Below are 17,986 nucleotides of genomic sequence, written 5' to 3'. Positions count from 1 at the left end.
GGCGGCTGCTCCCGGCGCCCCCTCCTTGGCAGCGCTGGGGGCAGACTACCCACCCACCCACCCCTCAATCCAGCCCTGGTCTCAGCTAGCTGTGACCTTGAGGTGTCTAGATGCCAGCTCTCACTGCTATTCCCAGTTGCTGAGAAGACTCTATTGTATACCAGATATATAGTCACAACTAAATAGATTCTCACAAGACACTTGTAGGCTTGTGTGCCAAAACCTTAACTGTCATTTGGAGCGCGGGAAAATCAACTATAACAGAGACTGCTTGATTTAAATTGTCACTTCTGCCAAATTCCATGATGGAGTACAGGCCTGAACTGTATGGATTCTAATAAAGCTTTTCCTGCTGGAACCAACGTGTGTTCACTGTGGAGGGGCTGAGGGATCTACCTGCCAGGAACTGACAATAAATTTGCAGAATGTACACAACAGAGATGATCAGAAGAGCATTTCTACAAAGGGATTAGAATGGTAATAGAAGAGCACAGGAGACTGCTTTTATAAGGGATGGTAATGGATACTGGAGTAGAAATGGATATAAAGGATAATAAGGGATATTGCATCGCTTATTGTATGCATCGCCTCCTTTTTTACTGCAGTGTCTAATAACAACAACAACATTCGATTTATATACCGCCCTTCAGGACAACTTAATGCCCACTCAGAGCGGTTTACAAAGTATGTTATCATTATCCGCACAACAACAAACACCCTGTGAGGTGGGTGAGGCTGAGAGCCAAGCTACAAGTGACAAATTACACTTGCCTGGCAAGTGTAATTTGTCACTTGTAGCTTGGCTCCGAGCCAGCTCCGAAGTACTGTGACTCGCCCAAGGTCACCCAACTGGCTTCAAGTGGGAGGAGTGGGGAATCAAACCCAGCTCTCCAGATTAGAGCCTCGCACTCATTACCACTACACCAAACTGGATCTCTCAAACTGGCTCTCTTCTACCTTTGTAACCCGTATGTCATCATGACTTATCTTAGACTGGTTTTGATTTGCATTGTGCTTTCAGTTCTGCAGCCCTAATCTCCTGCATTGTTTACTTGAGGATTTTGCTTGTCTAACTGAATTGCTTTTTGTCCTTTGAAATCTCCCTTAAGTCTCCATGAGAAAGGCAGGCGATAAATGAAATTGACAACAACATTTGACTGCCGTTGATGATCCAAGAGACATGCCCCAAGTCCGTTGTGCTGCCATGGAGAATGCTGGGACACGGCTCTTAGATCAGGAGCAGACATGTATCGTCTGAGCATTGTGTCCCAGCGCTGCAAAGAAATACAGCACTCACCTTCAGTACTTGCTTGGTAGCCCACAAAATACTGACTTAGTTTCATTGGGCAAGGAGGTCAATATAGTGTCAGAAATCCCTGCAGTAAAATCTGGGGTGTACCTTGGCATCATAACCTGTCTCTCCTGACTTTAGTCCACAGGGTACTCAGGGGAGACCGCTTTGGGAAGGCGATCCAGACTTCCCAAGACAGGTTCTGAGATCCAGACTTCCCAAGACAGGTTCTGAGATCCACCCCTTGATGGGACGCTGCTGATGCTTATGCCAGTGGCGAGGAGTTTGGGCAAGGTCTTGGATGTCTCGTCGTCAATGGAGGCCAAGATCACGGCAGCTGCCAAATCTGTATTCTTCCATCTTTGTCAGATTAGGCAACTTGCTCCTTACCTCTCAGCCCATGACCTAGCTATGATGATCCATGCAATGGTCACCTCCACGTTGGACTACTGCAACTCGCTCTACACTGTGCTTGGTTTGATCCGAAAGTTACAACAGGTCCAGAATGCAGTGGCGTGTGTTCTGACCAGGACTCCGTTCCGGTCACATATAACACCAGTTTTGCATCAGCTGCACTGGCTCCCAGTGGAATTCGGGATCAGGTTCAAGGTTTTGGTTTTAACCTTTAAAGCCCTTAGTGGACTGGGACCAGCATACTTGTGGGACCAGGTATTCTGGATCAGGTTCAAGGTTTTGGTTTTAACATTTATAGCCATTAGCAGACTAGGACCGGCATACCTGTGGGGCCAGAGCTTTCTCAGTCCTGGCCCCAACCTGGTGGAACTCTCTGTCTGTGGAAACCGGGGCCCAGACAGATTTATTATCTTTCTGCCGGGCCTGCAAGACAGAGATGTTCCGCCAGGCATATGGGGGTTGAGGCAGGCCGGCCGAAAAACCAGTCTCCTACCAGGGGGAGAGTGTTGCCCCCCCAGGTTGTTGTCATCTGGTAGCTGGCCACCCTGCTCCATGGATGCGTCTTAATGCTTGGTGGTTGTGCAATATGGGTGCGACTGTCCGTTCTAGACTTTATCGTACTGGCGGATATGTTTTAATCTCATTTATGCTATCTGTTTTTATTGTTTTTATTACCACTTGTGATCTGCTCTGAGCCCACTTGCAGGGAGAGTGGAATATAAATTGAATAAAATAAAAATAAAATAAAATATTGGTAATCTTTCACCATCCCCCAATGTGTTTACATTCTGTCGGAATGTGCAGCTTTCCACATGTACTCTTACATGAAACGTGACGATATCTTTCGCTGAGTCAGACCACAGGTTCATGCTCCTAAAAGTGTCTGGTGCCCTCGAGAGCACTTTCTAGCCCTACTGAGTCCTTTCCTCTGCAGATGCCAGGCAACGAACCCAAAATCTTCTCCATGCCAATCATGTGAACTCCAAGCTCCAAGCTGCCTTCTTCCTCCGCTTGTCCACGGGACAAAAAAGTGGGAAAAACCGTTCTATCAGCATTTGCAGCTGGAACAGAACCTGAGATAATTTGCATCTCTCCGCACTTCTTCAGCTGGTGGCCAGAGCTGCCTTGTGGATGAAGAGAAATGGACTCCTGACCCAACCAGCAAGGCTGTCACCAGCTTTAGTCAATTACAAGCAAAGTAGTAAAGCTACAGGGACATTCCGAAGTTTCTTTGGCCTAAATTCCTAATCCTTTATGCCGTATAGTATTTCAAACATCCTGCTTTTCAGACATAAGGGTTCTCGAAGCACAGAATGAAGCCACAGAATTCTGGAGTGTGCTACTTCAAACAGCAAGGGGAGCGATGTTCTTTTGAATGCTCTCCAAACCTCCCTGCATGCAGTAAACTAGCTCACCCAAGAGAAAGATCCTCTTCCTGAAACCCTACTCTACTAAATACAGGGAGCTTTTAAAAACAGAGGACGAGGCACAACCCCCATCTTCTGTCCAACGCGTTACAGAACTCTACCTCTGCATTTTTTGTAATCTGTAGAGTTTATTTTTTCAAAGCATGGTGGGTGAGCAAAAATGTTAAGGCAAGCCAGCTATTTCCAGAACGGTCACAGAAGGGTTTCGCTTGAATAGGAAGAGGTTATTCAGCAGAAAAGCAGAAGGGTTCAATAGTAGGAAAAGGCCATGCTGACCCATCTTGAGCTTACTACTTTGCATGCCCAGTTAATCCACTAGGAATGATGATGCCAGTCTTGGGCATAGCCAAGAAGAATAGTGGAAACACCCCCTCCCCTGTAACTGTCTAAGTAGAGATGTTAAATACAATGTAATACTAACAACTAGCTTGATACCCATGCTTCACTATGATATTTAACTACTTTAAATCCAGTTATAATACTTATGGGCATGTAACATTTTTTGGTTTGTGTTTTTGTTTGTTGAGTTGGCAACCCTAATGAACTTTTAGGGGAAGACTGGGAGGTGCATTTGACCTCAGGACACATTCAATGACTCCCAATAGCAACTGCAGACTGTTTAGAATGTGAGGGGGATGAGGACCAATCAGGCCGCATATGCAAATGACCTTGGAAGGCTGGCCCTATCAGGGAAGAGTAGCTAGGCTGTCACAGGGAAGCTGCATCCCTTTGGGAGAACACATTTTACCCCTTTTGTCCCCCTTAGGGGGCGAATTTCTTAAAATCCCTTCTTAGTGGGTATTTACATCATGAAAGGAATGTTCTCCCCAAATGTCACGTTTCTAGGTTCAGGGGTTTGGGCTGTGCATTGGTGAGTCAGTCAGGACACTTGTCTTGATATGTACATATTAAATAAATAGACAGGATTCTTAATAAAGACAAGTTGAAACTATAATCTCGGAAATCAAAGTCCCCCACAAACAGCAGCAGCTCTTCAGGATCTCAGGCAGAGATGCATTCACATCAGCTGATTATTTTTAAGCCAGAGGTGTGGGGGATTGAACCCTCTACAGGTGTCCTGCACTTGAACCACAGCCTCTTTGGAACTGAACCCAGAGCCAGAAGCCCTGCCCACCCCACCAAGGCCCTGCTCAACAGAGATGCCAGCCACGAGATCTTGGAGCACTACACAAGAGCAGGCTTTTCAAGGCCATGCTCCTTAGGCTGGAGAGGCCGAGCCCAGCCTGGTTGACGGAGCCTGCTCCAGTACCAAGGAGCTCAATCCTTGCTTGGAACAAAGCCACCTCTGCTCTCCGGCCCATGCCCTGCTGCCAGGATTCTTGGTGATCCCTCCCGCAAGCCAGTTCCATGGGCCCTAACCAAGACAGGACAGCAAACTGCTTTGGGAAGTAACGACCCAGGAGATGTCCTACCATCAGCCTCGGTGGCCTCTCTTCCGTACTCCTCTTCCTCCTTTTTGTGAGCTTGGAGGAGGCCCTTTGCCGCAGCACACGCTGGGGAGTCCTGGGCAGACTGGCGCAGGAAGTGCAGGGTTCTGTGTAGATTGGGGTGCTCGGGGGGTTCCCAGAAATCCTCAGGGTGATCCTGTAGCCAGAGCTCCAACACACGTAGCACTGCCCTGCAGCCAGAAGGGAAATGTGATCCGAGGGGGGCTCTGGCTGCCCCTCTTGCATTGGGCTTGCCAGCCATTCCCAGACCCCCTCTCCTACCATCTCCCCAGTCTCTGCTGCTCCTGCCCATTTAGGACTTCAATGTTCCCTGGCTGCTTCTGCAGCAGCGCCTTCCTTCTGCCCCCTACTCACCTCCACGTATCCAGGCTTCCTAACTGCAGACTGCAAAAAGAGCATTTATTTTTATTTTACTTCATTTATACCTCACCGTTCTCCCCAGTGGCTTACATAATTCTCCCTTTTCCCCTCAAAACAAACAGTGTGAGGTAGGTTAGGCTGAGAGTGTGCTACTGGCCCAAGGGTACCAACAAGTGTCTATGGCAGAGTGGAGATTCGAACCTGCGCCTCCCCGATCCTAGTTGGTCACTCTAGCCAGTACACTACTCTGCCTCTCAAGAGCATCTTGTTGGCAGTCTCCTTTCAAATTTCCCACTCTGCCTAGAGATGGCCACTGTCCAAAGTGGTGGTGGTGAAGAGTGTCCTCAAGCCATAGGTGACCTATGGCGACCCCTGGTGGGGTTTTCATGGCAAGAGACTAACAGAGGTGGTTTGCCATCGCCTGCCTCTGCAAGCCTAGTCTTCCTTGGAGGTCTCCCATCCAATTACTAACTAAGGCTGACCCTGCTTAGCTTCTGAGATCGGGCTTACCTGAAGTATCCAGGCCAGGGCACTGTCCAAAGTGTGGGGCACTATCTGGAACTTGGGCACAGCTCTCCTTACAGCAGGGGCTGCCACTGCTTTCCCTGGCAGCTCTTATGGTGGGAGCCATTTCAGGTGGGGCTGCCCATTTTGAGGACACAAGTTGCTTTGGAAACTATTTGTCCAGTTCAAGTGTGTGTGCAGGAGGAATTCAGGGCCAACGTTGAGGTGGTAGGGGTGGAGGTATATTCTAGCTGTCTCAATCCAGGTGAGATCTAAATCTTCTGATAGTCATCCCAGAGGATTCTTGGAACTCCAGAGCCTAACTAGACAATATTCTTGGAGTTCTATCTTAGGAGCTTCCAGCATTTTAGACTGGAACTGAGGGCAAGGAGAAGGCTTAAACTAACCTCCCTGCAGCAGCCCGTATCTGAACTGGGACCCCTGCACCCGATAATGTGACTTTAAAAAAATGCCAGGAGGCACCTACTGGAACGGCTAGCATAGTGTCTCGTTAAGGCTTATAGTAGGTGGGGTTGCCAGCCTCCAGGTGGGACCTGGAGATCTCCTGGAATTCTAACTGTTCTCCAGACTACAGATATCAATGTAGAGGAAATGGCTGCTTTGGAGGGGTGGGCTCTATGGCATTATACCCTGCTGAGGTCCATCCCCTCCCCAAACCCTGCCCTCCCCCAGATCCACCCTCATATCTAGAGGAATATCCTAACTCCTAATATCCTACTTAGTGGGGGGAAACATGGGACAGTTGTGTTCTTGGCACCTCTCTCATTCCTGGGATTGTGTATGAGCCATCGCCGAGCAGAAAAGAAAGTGAAGCCCCAACAGTTCTTGCCATGCCCCTAGTGAAGGCAGGCCTCTGTGGCTGCACTGCACATGAACGCATCGCGCAGATTCTGCTGAGAGATTTGCACTTGCTTGGGTTGGCTGTTTCTATCAACAGATCTTGATCTGTACAGATGGCACTGACTGGACTGGCAGCGAAGGCCAAATATCCTCTTGGCCTCTGGATGCCTTGCCTGGGAACGCCCCTTGGTACATGCCCCTTGCCTAGGATTGCCCAACTCCAGGGGGCCTCCTAGAATGGCAACTGATCTCCAAACGACAGAGATCGGTCTCCCTAGAGGGCTGCTTTGGAGGGTGGATTCTGTGGCCTGATACCCCACTGAGATCCCTCCAGCTTCTCAAACCCCGCCTTCCCCAGGCTCCATTCCCAAATTTCAGGAATTTCCAGCCCAGAACCGGCAACCCAACCCTTCCCAGTGCCTTACTTGTCTGGCCCCAGGGGCAGCAGCATATCCAGCACTTGCGTAGGGGTGGCGAAGGCCTGATAGGTGGCCAAGAAGCTCGGAACGTAGCCATGGTCACCCTCCGCACCAGATGCAACCAACCACCTCACCAAGCCAGGGAGTGTCGCAGCCCGCAACGTACGCTTCTTGCAGGTGCGGTAATGCACGAAGGGGCAGCCTGGCAGGTTGAGATCCTCCTGGCAGGAGAAGGACAGAGGATGCATTATTCTTATTACTATATTGCAGCATTTTAAAATATTTCATGTATACTGTAAAAAGGAGAGGAGCAGGCAGCGCACAATGAGGTTTGTGACAACTTTATTTTATTTAGTACATTTCATCCCAACTCTTTCTACGTAAAACTCAGGGCCCGTGTGCGTTGCTCTCCACTCGTCGGTTTCCATTTATTAGCAAGTATGTCTCTATAGCTCATCAACTTTTAAACAAAACAGAATTCGATACATACAATACAAAATGCAAAATTTAAAGCAGAGTAAAACCATGAGCCCTGACTGAAACACTTGATAACTGACAAGGTCATTTGCAACAAGTTGATTTTGCAGATACCATGGACGGCCCAAAAGACCAATAAGTGGGTACGAGATCGAATCAAGCCTGAATTCTCCCAAGAAGCTAAAATGACAAAACTGAGGCTGTCATACTTTGGTCACATCATAAGAAGACAAGATTCTCTGGAAAAGTCAATAATGCCAGGAAAAGTGGAAAGCAGTCGGAAAAGAAGACCTAAAACGAGATGGCTTGACTCAATAAAAGAAGCCACATCCTCCAGTTTGCAGGATCTGAGCAAGTCTGTTAATGATAAGACGTTTTGGAGGTCTTTTATTCTTTTTTTTTTAAGTATATTTTTATTAGTTTTTATTGGAGGTCTTTTATTCTTAGAATCGCCATAGATCAGAGGCAACTTGATGGCACATACACACACACACAAGTTGATTAAAATAAAATAAAATAAAATAAAATAGAAGAAAATTAAATTCAAAAATAGCAATTAATGTGTATTTAAATACATAAATTTGAAATCTCAGGGCTTAAGAAATGTATTTGGCAACTGCCAGCATAACGTCTCTGTCATTATCAGACAAGATGGTAACCACTGGACCAACTTGGGAAAGACAGGAAGAAAGGAGAAAACAGGGATGCCCTCAACTCCGCATAAAGAAGCCTACAAGAAAGAAGAAAATGTTTGATAATTTCAGGAATCCAGAAACCACAAGGTCTTTGATTGAGTGGAACGTTTGAAAATCTTCCCCAAAATTCTGCCATCAGCAAAGCATTAAATCTAGCCAGGGAAAAGTGATGACAATAAAGTGGCTCAGTATGGAAACAGAAATGCTGCTTGCAGCCAAAGGGGATGGAAAGTATAAAGCCCAAAAGCAAAAAGTGAGTAAAGGTACTTGGCTCCAGAGAGAAGTTCTGACCAGTGTTGCATCTCAAGGCTGCTCCTTGTGGTAGCAACAACTCTGCTAAATCCCAGGGCAAGTAAAAGTGTGATAGAGTTGCTGTTCTTTTTTACTCCAGTGCCCACCAGAGAGGGTCAGGCAGAAGGCAATCCAGCAAAAGACAGAAAGCATTGGAAAGAAAAATAGGATTTGAGTTCAGTGGCACCTTACAGACCAACAAGATTTTCAGTGGGCCAGCTTTGGAGAGTCAGAACTCTTCAGAAGAAAAATTTGATAAATAAATCATATGTTGGCCCCAGAAACCTAATTAAAGGATTCCATGTTTGGGCCGTTAGCAGAGTCTATCGTTTAGCAGAGGAAGCGTGATTGTAGGTGGTTGGGAGCTGGTTCTGCTGGCTGGTGTGTGTGCAGGAGAGAAAATAACAAAGCATACACTTGTTTATACTTAGAAAGGAAATAAGAGTTCTTTATTGTAGGAACTCCGTACTCTGATAGGAAAGGAGGAGAGACAGATCCTAACTACCTATCTAGTCTAAGGATGGACATGGATGCTAGGACAAGTCCTGCATCTATGCTGCCAAGACGAAGGGAGGAGAAGGAGAGAGGTGTTGCCTGGAATAAAGCCAGGAAGAGAAGCAGTGAGAGGGAGGAAGTCAGGAGGAGGAAATCCTGAGAATAGCAATCTACATATCAAAGGATAGTCAGAGCAGTAAATAGTAAACAGAGTGCCCTGACGCGCTATCTTTCTAACCCTTTGGTTGCCCCCCCCCCTCTGAAACCTGAGGAAAGGGACAGCGCTGAGTCCTCCTCTTCCAACAAAATTAACTTAATTTTTATAGCAGCAAGCGGAGCAAACCAAGATAGTTAATGACTTCATGCTGGCTTTGAACTGAAGAATCAAATCCCCTCAGCCATTTATCCTCACAACCACCCGCTGAGGGAGACCAGGCTGACCCGAGGTTCCCCTGCAAACGTCCAAGGCAGAGCAGGGATTGAACTCGGGGCTGTCAGATCCTTCTCCAACATGCAGATGTTCCATGGAGGAACTGTCAAACAGATTCAATGCTTTGTGCTCCCTTCACTCCGGTGAGGTTTTTTCAAAAACATCTTAATCACATTAACAGCCTCATTTTTATGGGGTTGTTTTTTATTTATTTATGTCATTTATAGTCCGCCTTGTTCACTGAGACTCCAAGCGGATTACACAGTGTGAGATTTGTACAGTCAGTATCAAGGACAGTTTCATAAACAATGTCATAGGGTAAAATAAATACAAGTTTACGAAGACATAACATTAGTAAGAATCCAATGCAGAGTTGAAGAAATGCTGAAACAGAACATAAGCAATTCTAAGGCTGACATAGGACCACATATTTTAAGCAACAGATAGTACATAAGGCAACATAGTGGTGAAGTCCACGAGTGAAGTCTATGGCCCCTAATTCATTAGCGGAGCATCTGAGACCCCTCCCTACAATACAAAATCCTTTTTGAATAATTTGGTTCTGCATCGTTTGTGGAAAGCTAGGAGAGTGGGGGCTCTCCTGACATCCTCACGCAGGCTGTTCCACAGGGAAGGGGCCACCACAGAGAAAGCCTGTGTATGGGCTGCTGTTGATTTCACCCATGTGCAGGCTTTGACTTTCATACGCTAAAAAACCCTTCCCCACCCCCATTGACAGTGAGTACCCCAAAGGTCAAGGCCCCCAAACATGGAAAGAAAGAGGAGAGAGCATTTTATCATGCCTGATAAACTGTGGTCCCATGCCTGTAATTACACACCAGGTGAGCCGATCCGCTAGCCGCTGCTTCTGCCTTCACCCGCTGAAGAGTGATGCTGTAGATCGCCCCATCTTCCGCCTCCTCACCCCACTGCTGTAGGGGTGTCTGGGGAGAAGCAGAGGAGAAGGCAGGACAGAAGTGTGGCAAAGTCTTATGGCTTGTTCCAAGGAGGTCTCCCTCCAGGTCCACCTTGCCCTGCTTGGCTCTGCCTACGGTCCCTGCATGCCTACAGCCCAAGCAGTGAAGGAAGAAGTAGATTTTTTTTTCAAGTTACGCAGGAACAGGTGCCCTCCAAAAGGGGTAGGGCTTCATTCAACACCTCTACTCTCTTAATCACCCATGCCCACCCAAGGTGCCCTTTGTCTAAGGGTGGATTTTTCAGTATCATTAGCCCACTTATCATACTGATCAGGGTTGTATTATCCATAAGGCTGACTAGGCCGAAGCCTAGGTCAGGGCTGTATTATTCATGAGACTGACTAGGCCGAAGCCTAGGCCAGGGCTGTATTATCCATAAGGCTGACTAGGCCGAAGCCTAGGTCAGGGCTGTATTATTCATGAGGCTGACTAGGCCGAAGCCTAGGCCAGGGCCGTATTATCCATAAGGCTGACTAGGCCGAAGCCTAGGTCAGGGCTAAGTTATTCATAAGGCTGACTAGGCCGAAGCCTAGGTCAGGGCTAAGTTATTCATAAGGCTGACTAGGCCAACGCCTAGGCCAGGGCCGTATTATCCATAAGGCTGACTAGGCCGAAGCCTAGGTCAGGGCGATGTTATTCATAAGGCTGACTAGGCCAAAGCCTAGACCAGGGCCGTATTATCTATAAGGTTGACTAGGCTGAAGCCTAGGGGCCCTGCAGGGATGAGGGGCCCATCAATTTTTTTGTTGAGGCACACCCCCACGTACATTACAATTAATTGATTCTCTTATTTAACCTCTATTAATAAGATAATTAACTGCTTCCATATTGAAGTGAAACAAATTGTCTCTTATATTAAAACAATTATCTACAAATTATATATATAAATAAATAATAAAAATTTTATTCACTTCAAAATATGACAGTATTGAACAATTATACCCCCAAAATATGCTTTCCTGAAGAATTCTACTTGTGCAATAAAAATATTTTTAAAATTGTGGATAGAATTCTTCAGACCCTCAAAATGGACATAGGGCTATGTACTGCGGTCTAGTACCTATAATACCAGGGTCGGGCTGTCAGCTATAGGGGGGTGAAAGGTTGAAGTGCCGGAGGGGACCTGAAAGCCTAGGGGCCTGGCCATGGGTTAATACGGCCCTGGAAGTGATTCTGAAGAAGAAGTCGCCTTTAGCCATGCGTCCTGAAGGGAGCATTGTCAGGGGACCGCAAGAAGCGGACATCGTGTGGTCATGATGCATTTTTAAAAGTGGTTGTTTATAAAGAGGCAATGGCTTCTGAATGGAAACGTCCCTTTTGAAATTTAGTTTATGTCTCACTGATAGGGTTGCCAGTTCCAAGTTGGGAAATTCCTGGAGATCTGGGGAGTGAAACCTGGAGAAACCTGGAGAAAGTGGGGTTTGGGGAGGGAAAAGACCTTGGCATGGCATAATTCCATAGAGTTCTCCCTCCAAAGCAGCCATTTTCTCCAGGTGAACTGATCTCTGTGGCCTGGAGACCAGTTGTAATGCTGGGAGATCTCCAGCCACTACCTGGAGGCTGGCAACCCTACTCACTGACCATTCATAGATGCTAAAAGGCTTTCTTTCTTTCTTTCTTTCTTTCTTTCTTTCTTTCTTTCTTTCTTTCCACTGTTCATTCAACCCAGTGGTCTCGAACAGCTGCTAATAGTTTATGTTAAGGTAGTTAACAAGAAACTACCCACATAATGATTGGGTTTATGCAATCTGTCCAAGCCTTCTACCATGGAAAACTTGTTGGTCTATAAGTTGCTACTAACTCGAATCTAGGTGTGTGTGTGTGTGTGTATGCGCACACATTATGTGTTTTTGGGTTGCTTCCAGTTTATGGCAACCCTGTGAATCAATGTCCTCCAAAATGCCCTGTCATTGACAGATTGCGTCCTTTATTGAGTCAAGCTATCTCCTGTTGGATCTTCCTCTTTTTCTACTTTTTCTACTTTTTCTCTTTTTCTACTTTTCCTAACATTTTCCACTTTTCCTAACGTTGTCTTTTCCAGCAATTTAGGGAGGGGAAAGGCACACTTGGTCAGTGCTCGGGATCGTAGAGGTTTCTGTAGCATAGATGAATATCTCACCCATGTTCTCATCATTTTCTGTGAAGGGCCACTACAGATTAGAAAAGTCCACTACAGAGAGAGGGGGAAGCCCTGAGTGCAGCTTCCATTCACAGGAGAACTTCCCACTGGATTGTGCCCGATGGACGTATCGATCCCCAGGAACGCTGACCTGAAAGTGCCACTTTTTTTCTATAGTAAAGAGTCCAGTAGCACCTTTAAAGACTAACTAATTTTATTGTAGCATAAGCTTTCGAGAACCACAGTTCTCTTCGTCAGATGCATCTGCTGAAGAGAGCTGTGGCTCTCGAAAGCTTATGCTACAAATAAGTTGGTTAGTCTTAAAGGTGCTACTGGACTCTTTACTATTTTGCAACTACAGACTAACATGGCTAACTCCTCTGGATCAATGACCTTTTTCTCTTGATCTGCTTCTATGTTTTAAACAACAGCCCAATGCAGGGAAATGAAGCAGCGGGAGGTTTTCCCACTGCTGAAGTCTAAAAGAGCATCTTATGCTTCATTTTGGTATACCATGAAAGGCACAAAGAAGAATGGGGGGGGGGGGCAACCTTGCCCAGGCCAATTTAGGTGGAGGTTGCGCTGAGCAATGGCTCCCTTCTTCTGGGGGAGCGAATAACCTGGATCAGGGAGTTGTACACCCCCCCCCATCCCCTACACCTGTGCCCCTCCAGGGGACTCCCAAAATCTGTGCTTAGAGAGGCAGGAGTCTGACCCACTCGCTCTGGTGACCTTCTTTGACATTCCCTGCTGAGTGGAGCCGTCAGACCGGTCAGACAAGAGGCGGAAAGGCAATGCCAGCCCCAGCCAGGCACCAAGCAGGTCGCACTGTTGGCCCCAGCCCAGCCCCCTCTGCCACCAGCACCCACAGCCCTGTGCGCTGCCCCCCCCCCCCCCGATCTAAACCTCCCTGCCCAAATCTTCCTTGGAAGCTACCCTGGATCTCTCTGCAGCAAGAGCCATGGGACTGGCAGGAGTAAGGAAGAAATGGGCTGCCCCAAAGCCACGCCAGGGGCTGTCTGTTGAAGGTGCTGGGCTCTCCGAGAATCCCCCCAAACACTCCGACTCTGGAGTCATCCGAGTTTTTCTTCCTTCGCCAGATTCTTTGCTCTTGGAATCAGAGGACCTCTTCTGTCTCACCTCTGACAAGATCCGGGTCCAGCAGCACCTTCGAGGACCGACAAGATTTCCAGAGTTTAAGCTTTCCAGGGGGCTTGACTCTGGAAAGCTTAAACCCTGGAAATGTTGGTCTTTGGACCCGAATCTTGCACCTCTGATATAGAGATGGATCCGCAGTGGGCTTCTCTCTCTCCCTTCGCGAAAGCGCAGGGGACGGGGTATAGGGTGTTCGGAGAGGGGGCTTCGGCTGGTTCCCCCCTCCCCACCCTGCATGGCCCTTTCTTCATCAGGCCGCCCCCCCCCCCCCCCGGGAAGATGCCACTTGCGTTGCCAGGGCAAATTGGGGCAGGGGGCCCCTTCTCGGCCTGCCTGCCCCTTTGCGCCCCCTCCCCTCCAATCCTGTCCCGCCCCCGGTACCATCGCCAGCTCCGCCTTGCCCATCCTCCTCGGCCCTTCTCCGCAGCCGTCGCGCCCGGGCTGAGCTCCGGCGTCTGCCCGGTCGGGGCCCGGAGCGGTGGGGAGGAGCGGCCGCGGAAACCTCGGCCCAGGGGGCGGCCCAGCGGAGGAGGAGCGCTGGAGGGGGCAGCGCCTGGAAGACGCCGGTGGAGAGAGCAGGAGCCCGGGGCAAAGGGGGTGGCCGGGGAGCGGACCCTCCCTCCCCTCTCCTCCATGGCCAGAACTCGGGGGCCAGAGACCCAGGAAGGGCTCCTTCACGCAACAAGCTGCGCCGTTCCCTGGCGGCCACCAGCCTTGAGAAGGGAGCCCCGAGATTCCGGGGATGCAATGGCACCCTGCCCTCGAGTCACAGCTGGCTGATGGCGACCCCTGGTGGGGTGTTCCTGGCAAGAGACTAACAGAGGTGGTTTGCCCTTGCCTGCCTCTGCAACCTTGGTCTTCCATGGAGGTCTCCCACCCAATTACCAAGGCCCACCCCATTTTTGTTTCTGAGACCTGAGATCAGGCTCACCTGGGCTGTCCAGGTTCTTGGAGGGCAGCTACAAGGCCCTGCTGACTACAGGGAGCCTCCACACACAGAGGCAGTCAACCTCTGGCTACCAGAGCCAGGAGGCAGCTAGGGGAGGGCCTCCACTTCTACGCCCCGCATGTTGGCTTCCTTTTAAACAAGCAGGACCTCTTCTCCTCCCATACACTTGATGCACACCCAGAATAAAGTTCTTGCCCTTGGATGATGCAGGGGGGGGAGGGGGGTAGAATTGAACCTGGCACCTTCTGCATGCTAGGCAGATGTTATTCTGCTGAGCTGCAGCCCATGCTTTATATAGACAGACTGGTTTCTGATAGGAACAGGCTGCAAGGCCAACACAGGAGCCCCCCAAGCCTTGCTTTTACCTCCTAAGGCTACTTTCTGCATTGCAGGGGAGAATCTGTGGACCGGAAGGGGGCATGCCTATCAGTTCTCCCTGCCTGTAAATTCTCCCCTGTATTCCCTCCCTCCAACACACTCTGGGACTGGAAATAAACACGAGATGGGGTGGGGCTGGGCAGGGAAATGGCAAGAGGGGAAGGCGACGTTCTTTTTCTCACCTGCTGATTTTTAAAGCTTTCCTCCCTGTACTGTCCAAATGGCAAGCATGCGTTTGGAAATACTCATTCCTTCATAGATCAAGTATCCCTATCCCCTAGCTTTAGCAGAGTAGTTAGGAATGAACGAGCGACGTGTCTGTAGATCAGCAGTCGTTAAATTAATCTACATAGCTGCTATATATTAACTGAACAGTATTTAGACTTGTTTATATATTGCCAAAGCTCAATCAGTTCCCTTGAAAAGCTCTCTTCTGAGAGCGAGCCTTGCAAATTAACACAATAGAGAAATTTTGTTAGGACATAAAATGTTGGGGATGAAAACAAACTATTTTAAAATAGAAAAGAGCAAGGTATCTGAAGAAGTGAGCTGTGGCTCACGAAAGCTCATACCCCATCACAGATGTTGTTAGTATTATAGGGGCTACTGGACTCTGGCTCTTTTCTACTGCTACAGACAAACACCGCTACCCATTTTGATCTATTTTTAAATACTATTTTTTCCCAATTTGTGTCCAAAGTTAATGTAAACACTACACAGCTCTCTGCACAACAGCAATATCTGTCACAATGGAGACTTTATTTAAGCCTCACAGGTCAGGGAAGAAATTTTAGTTTGATTGAAGTTTAGTAGCCAGCAACTTTGTTATGGGTCCTTAATTGGAGAAAGGTGAGCTAGAAAGGTCCTAAATAAATGAGGTCCTAAATAACTGGGTGAATTAGGAGTAACAGGAATGCATGACAATAACATCAAGGGCATGTTTAGAGAAAGACACGGGACACATCTGCAGCTGCTGTCTGCACATTTTCAAGCGCAACTCCTCAGCCATGAGAACTGGAAACCCCCCACCACAAATTAGGATTTTTGAGAATCTAAATTCTCTGACAAGTAGAAGATTCCACACACATTTTATGAAAGTACTTCAACAAAACTATACACAGACCATTCCAATACTGTTATGTGTAATCAACATGTATATATAATCAATATAATTGCATCATCATAGGTTCTGCTCCTGCTATTCTAGACTTACAGTGCAATCCTAAAAAGAATTACTCCAGTCTAAACCCATTGATTTCAATGGGCTTTGACTGGTGTAACTCTGCTTAGGATTGAACTATTAAAGACTAACATTTTTAGCCTAGCATAAGCTTTTGTGAATTAGTGTCTCTCTCCACAAGACATCAGGCACACGTTCTTCAAGTGTCGGGTAAGGCAATGTTTCCTGGGAACTGTAGTTTTAAAAGAGTCGCTCGGGATCGCTGTGAAGAGGAAGGTTGAAAATACAAGCAAAATTAGGTTAGAAGCATTTTTCTAGTGTAGTTTATAGGCACACGCCTTTAATCTCCCCCCTCCCAAGTGGAATCTGCCAGGTCTTAAAAAAATAAAAGTTTTTCAAAGGCTCCCCAAATGATCTCCCGCTGCTATATCTTTGAAAACTTTTATTTTAACACCGGGCAGATTCTACTCAGAGGAAGGGAAGGGAGGGGAGATGAAAGGCTTGTGCCTATAAACTACACTAGAAAAATGTTTCCAGTGTCGCTTATAGGCACAAGCCTCTAACCTAAGGGCCAAGCTACACATGACGAATGACACTTGAATGGCAAGTGTATTTCTCCCTGTTCACTTGCCCTCCACTCAATCCACTTGCTGTTCAAGTGTCATTCGTCATGTGTAGCTTGGCCCTAAGTTTGTTTGTATTTTCAACCTTCCCCTCCACAGCGATCTCAAATGACTCTTTTAAAACTACAATTCCCAGGAAACATTGCATCACCCGACACTCAAAGAACATGTGCCAGATGTCTTGTATAGAGAGACTCTTAGTCCACAGAACCAGATGCCTAAACTCATCTGTAATCCCTAGAAATGTTGCTGGAATAATTTTTTTAAAAAGTTTTCAAAGGATCACAAGATTTCTGTTTCTTTTCCCTCTTTTCCATTTGTTTTTCAAATTGGAATGGGGGAGTTGTCTTGTGAAGTATGAAAGCAGTCTGTGGGAGAGGCCCAGTCTTGGGGGGCCCTTTGAACACAGAAGGGAGGTGCTGGGCCAGGTGGGGGGGGAGTCACTGCTTCCCAGTCTTCTTCCTGTAGCGGCCGTGACGTTTCGTCTTGGCTTCGATGATTTGCTGGGACTGACGCTTCAGGGCTGCGCGTGTCACCACATCGGCATCGTCCTCCCCACTGTCCTCCTCATCTGTGAAGGGACCCAAGAGGCTGTGATGCTGCAGAATCACGGGGCCATAAGCTCTCCTTTGCCTCCCCCCCCCGGCCACGACACGACAGGAAGTGATATCACATGACTTCCTGTCGTGTTTGCAGTTCAGTGGGTCCCATGATGCCACCTGGGGTCTGAAAATGGGTCTTGGATCTACAGAGGCTGAACATCACTAGCTTCCTCACAAGGGACTAGTATCTTGCGTTGATTCCACAGTATTTCCTGTAACACAAGCCCATTGCCTGTGAGGCCCAAAGGCCAATATTCTCCATCACATTCTGCAATAGTGGAACCCAAAAGGGAGATGGACACTGTTGAGGTTGCCGGTGCTCTACGTGGAAAAAGCTCAAGGGAGAGCTTGCACTCTGTGCGGAACCAGCACTGTACACTAGCAAAGCACACAGAGCTCATGTATTTCACACTGAGAAAGAAAATTAAAAATCTTCTCCCAGGCAGTCCAAATTCTGTTACCCAAAGAGCAGAATTCTGCACATGATATACCTTATAAAAGGGGAGTACAATGGAAACCGTTCTCTTATCTGCAGACTTGATTGGGCTCTGCTGCTTTGTAAGAGGGACTGAAGCTCCATCATCAACCACCCCAATATTTAAGCCAGCCACATATTTTCAAGCCTACTGTAACAGCCATAAGGGCTAGGAGATTGCTCTTCTAATTTAAAAACAACAACACAGAGAATATCGTAGGAGGCTCAGTTTAGCACACCCCAGTACATTCTATACTCCCTACAGAGTCATGTTGTGGCTAAGATGCTAAAAAATCCATAATCCGGAGGAAACACAGTGCTCTGTTAAGCCTTCACCCTGGGCTCTTTACCACAGCATGCCAGCTTTTGCCATATATAAAGCTCTCCATCAGAAA

General features: G+C 47.7%; 2 protein-coding genes across 2 annotated transcripts in view; both read right to left on the bottom strand.

Moving 5' to 3' along the window:
* Positions 1–13,789, bottom strand: part of RGL3 (ral guanine nucleotide dissociation stimulator like 3) — a 34,080-nt gene extending 20,291 nt beyond the window's left edge. Inside the window, exons 1-5 of the mRNA XM_055003862.1 lie at positions 13,766–13,789; positions 9,973–10,077; positions 6,752–6,966; positions 4,566–4,777; positions 2,621–2,633 (exon numbers count right to left, since the gene is read on the bottom strand). Of these exons, the coding sequence (XP_054859837.1) occupies positions 2,621–2,633; positions 4,566–4,777; positions 6,752–6,966; positions 9,973–10,077; positions 13,766–13,789 (569 nt within the window). The remainder of the gene's footprint in view (positions 1–2,620; positions 2,634–4,565; positions 4,778–6,751; positions 6,967–9,972; positions 10,078–13,765) is intronic.
* Positions 13,790–16,672: 2,883 nt separating this feature from the next.
* The window catches only part of ODAD3 (outer dynein arm docking complex subunit 3), a 30,594-nt gene continuing 29,280 nt past the window's right edge, over positions 16,673–17,986 (bottom strand). Inside the window, exon 13 of the mRNA XM_055003354.1 lies at positions 16,673–17,085. Coding sequence (XP_054859329.1) covers positions 16,955–17,085 — 131 coding nt within the window. The 3' untranslated portion in view covers positions 16,673–16,954. The remainder of the gene's footprint in view (positions 17,086–17,986) is intronic.

The sequence above is a fragment of the Eublepharis macularius genome, chromosome 19 (genome assembly GCF_028583425.1).
Source record: "Eublepharis macularius isolate TG4126 chromosome 19, MPM_Emac_v1.0, whole genome shotgun sequence".
Taxonomy (NCBI): Eukaryota; Metazoa; Chordata; class Lepidosauria; order Squamata; family Eublepharidae; genus Eublepharis; species Eublepharis macularius.
This window is presented reverse-complemented; position numbering and strand designations above follow the sequence as displayed.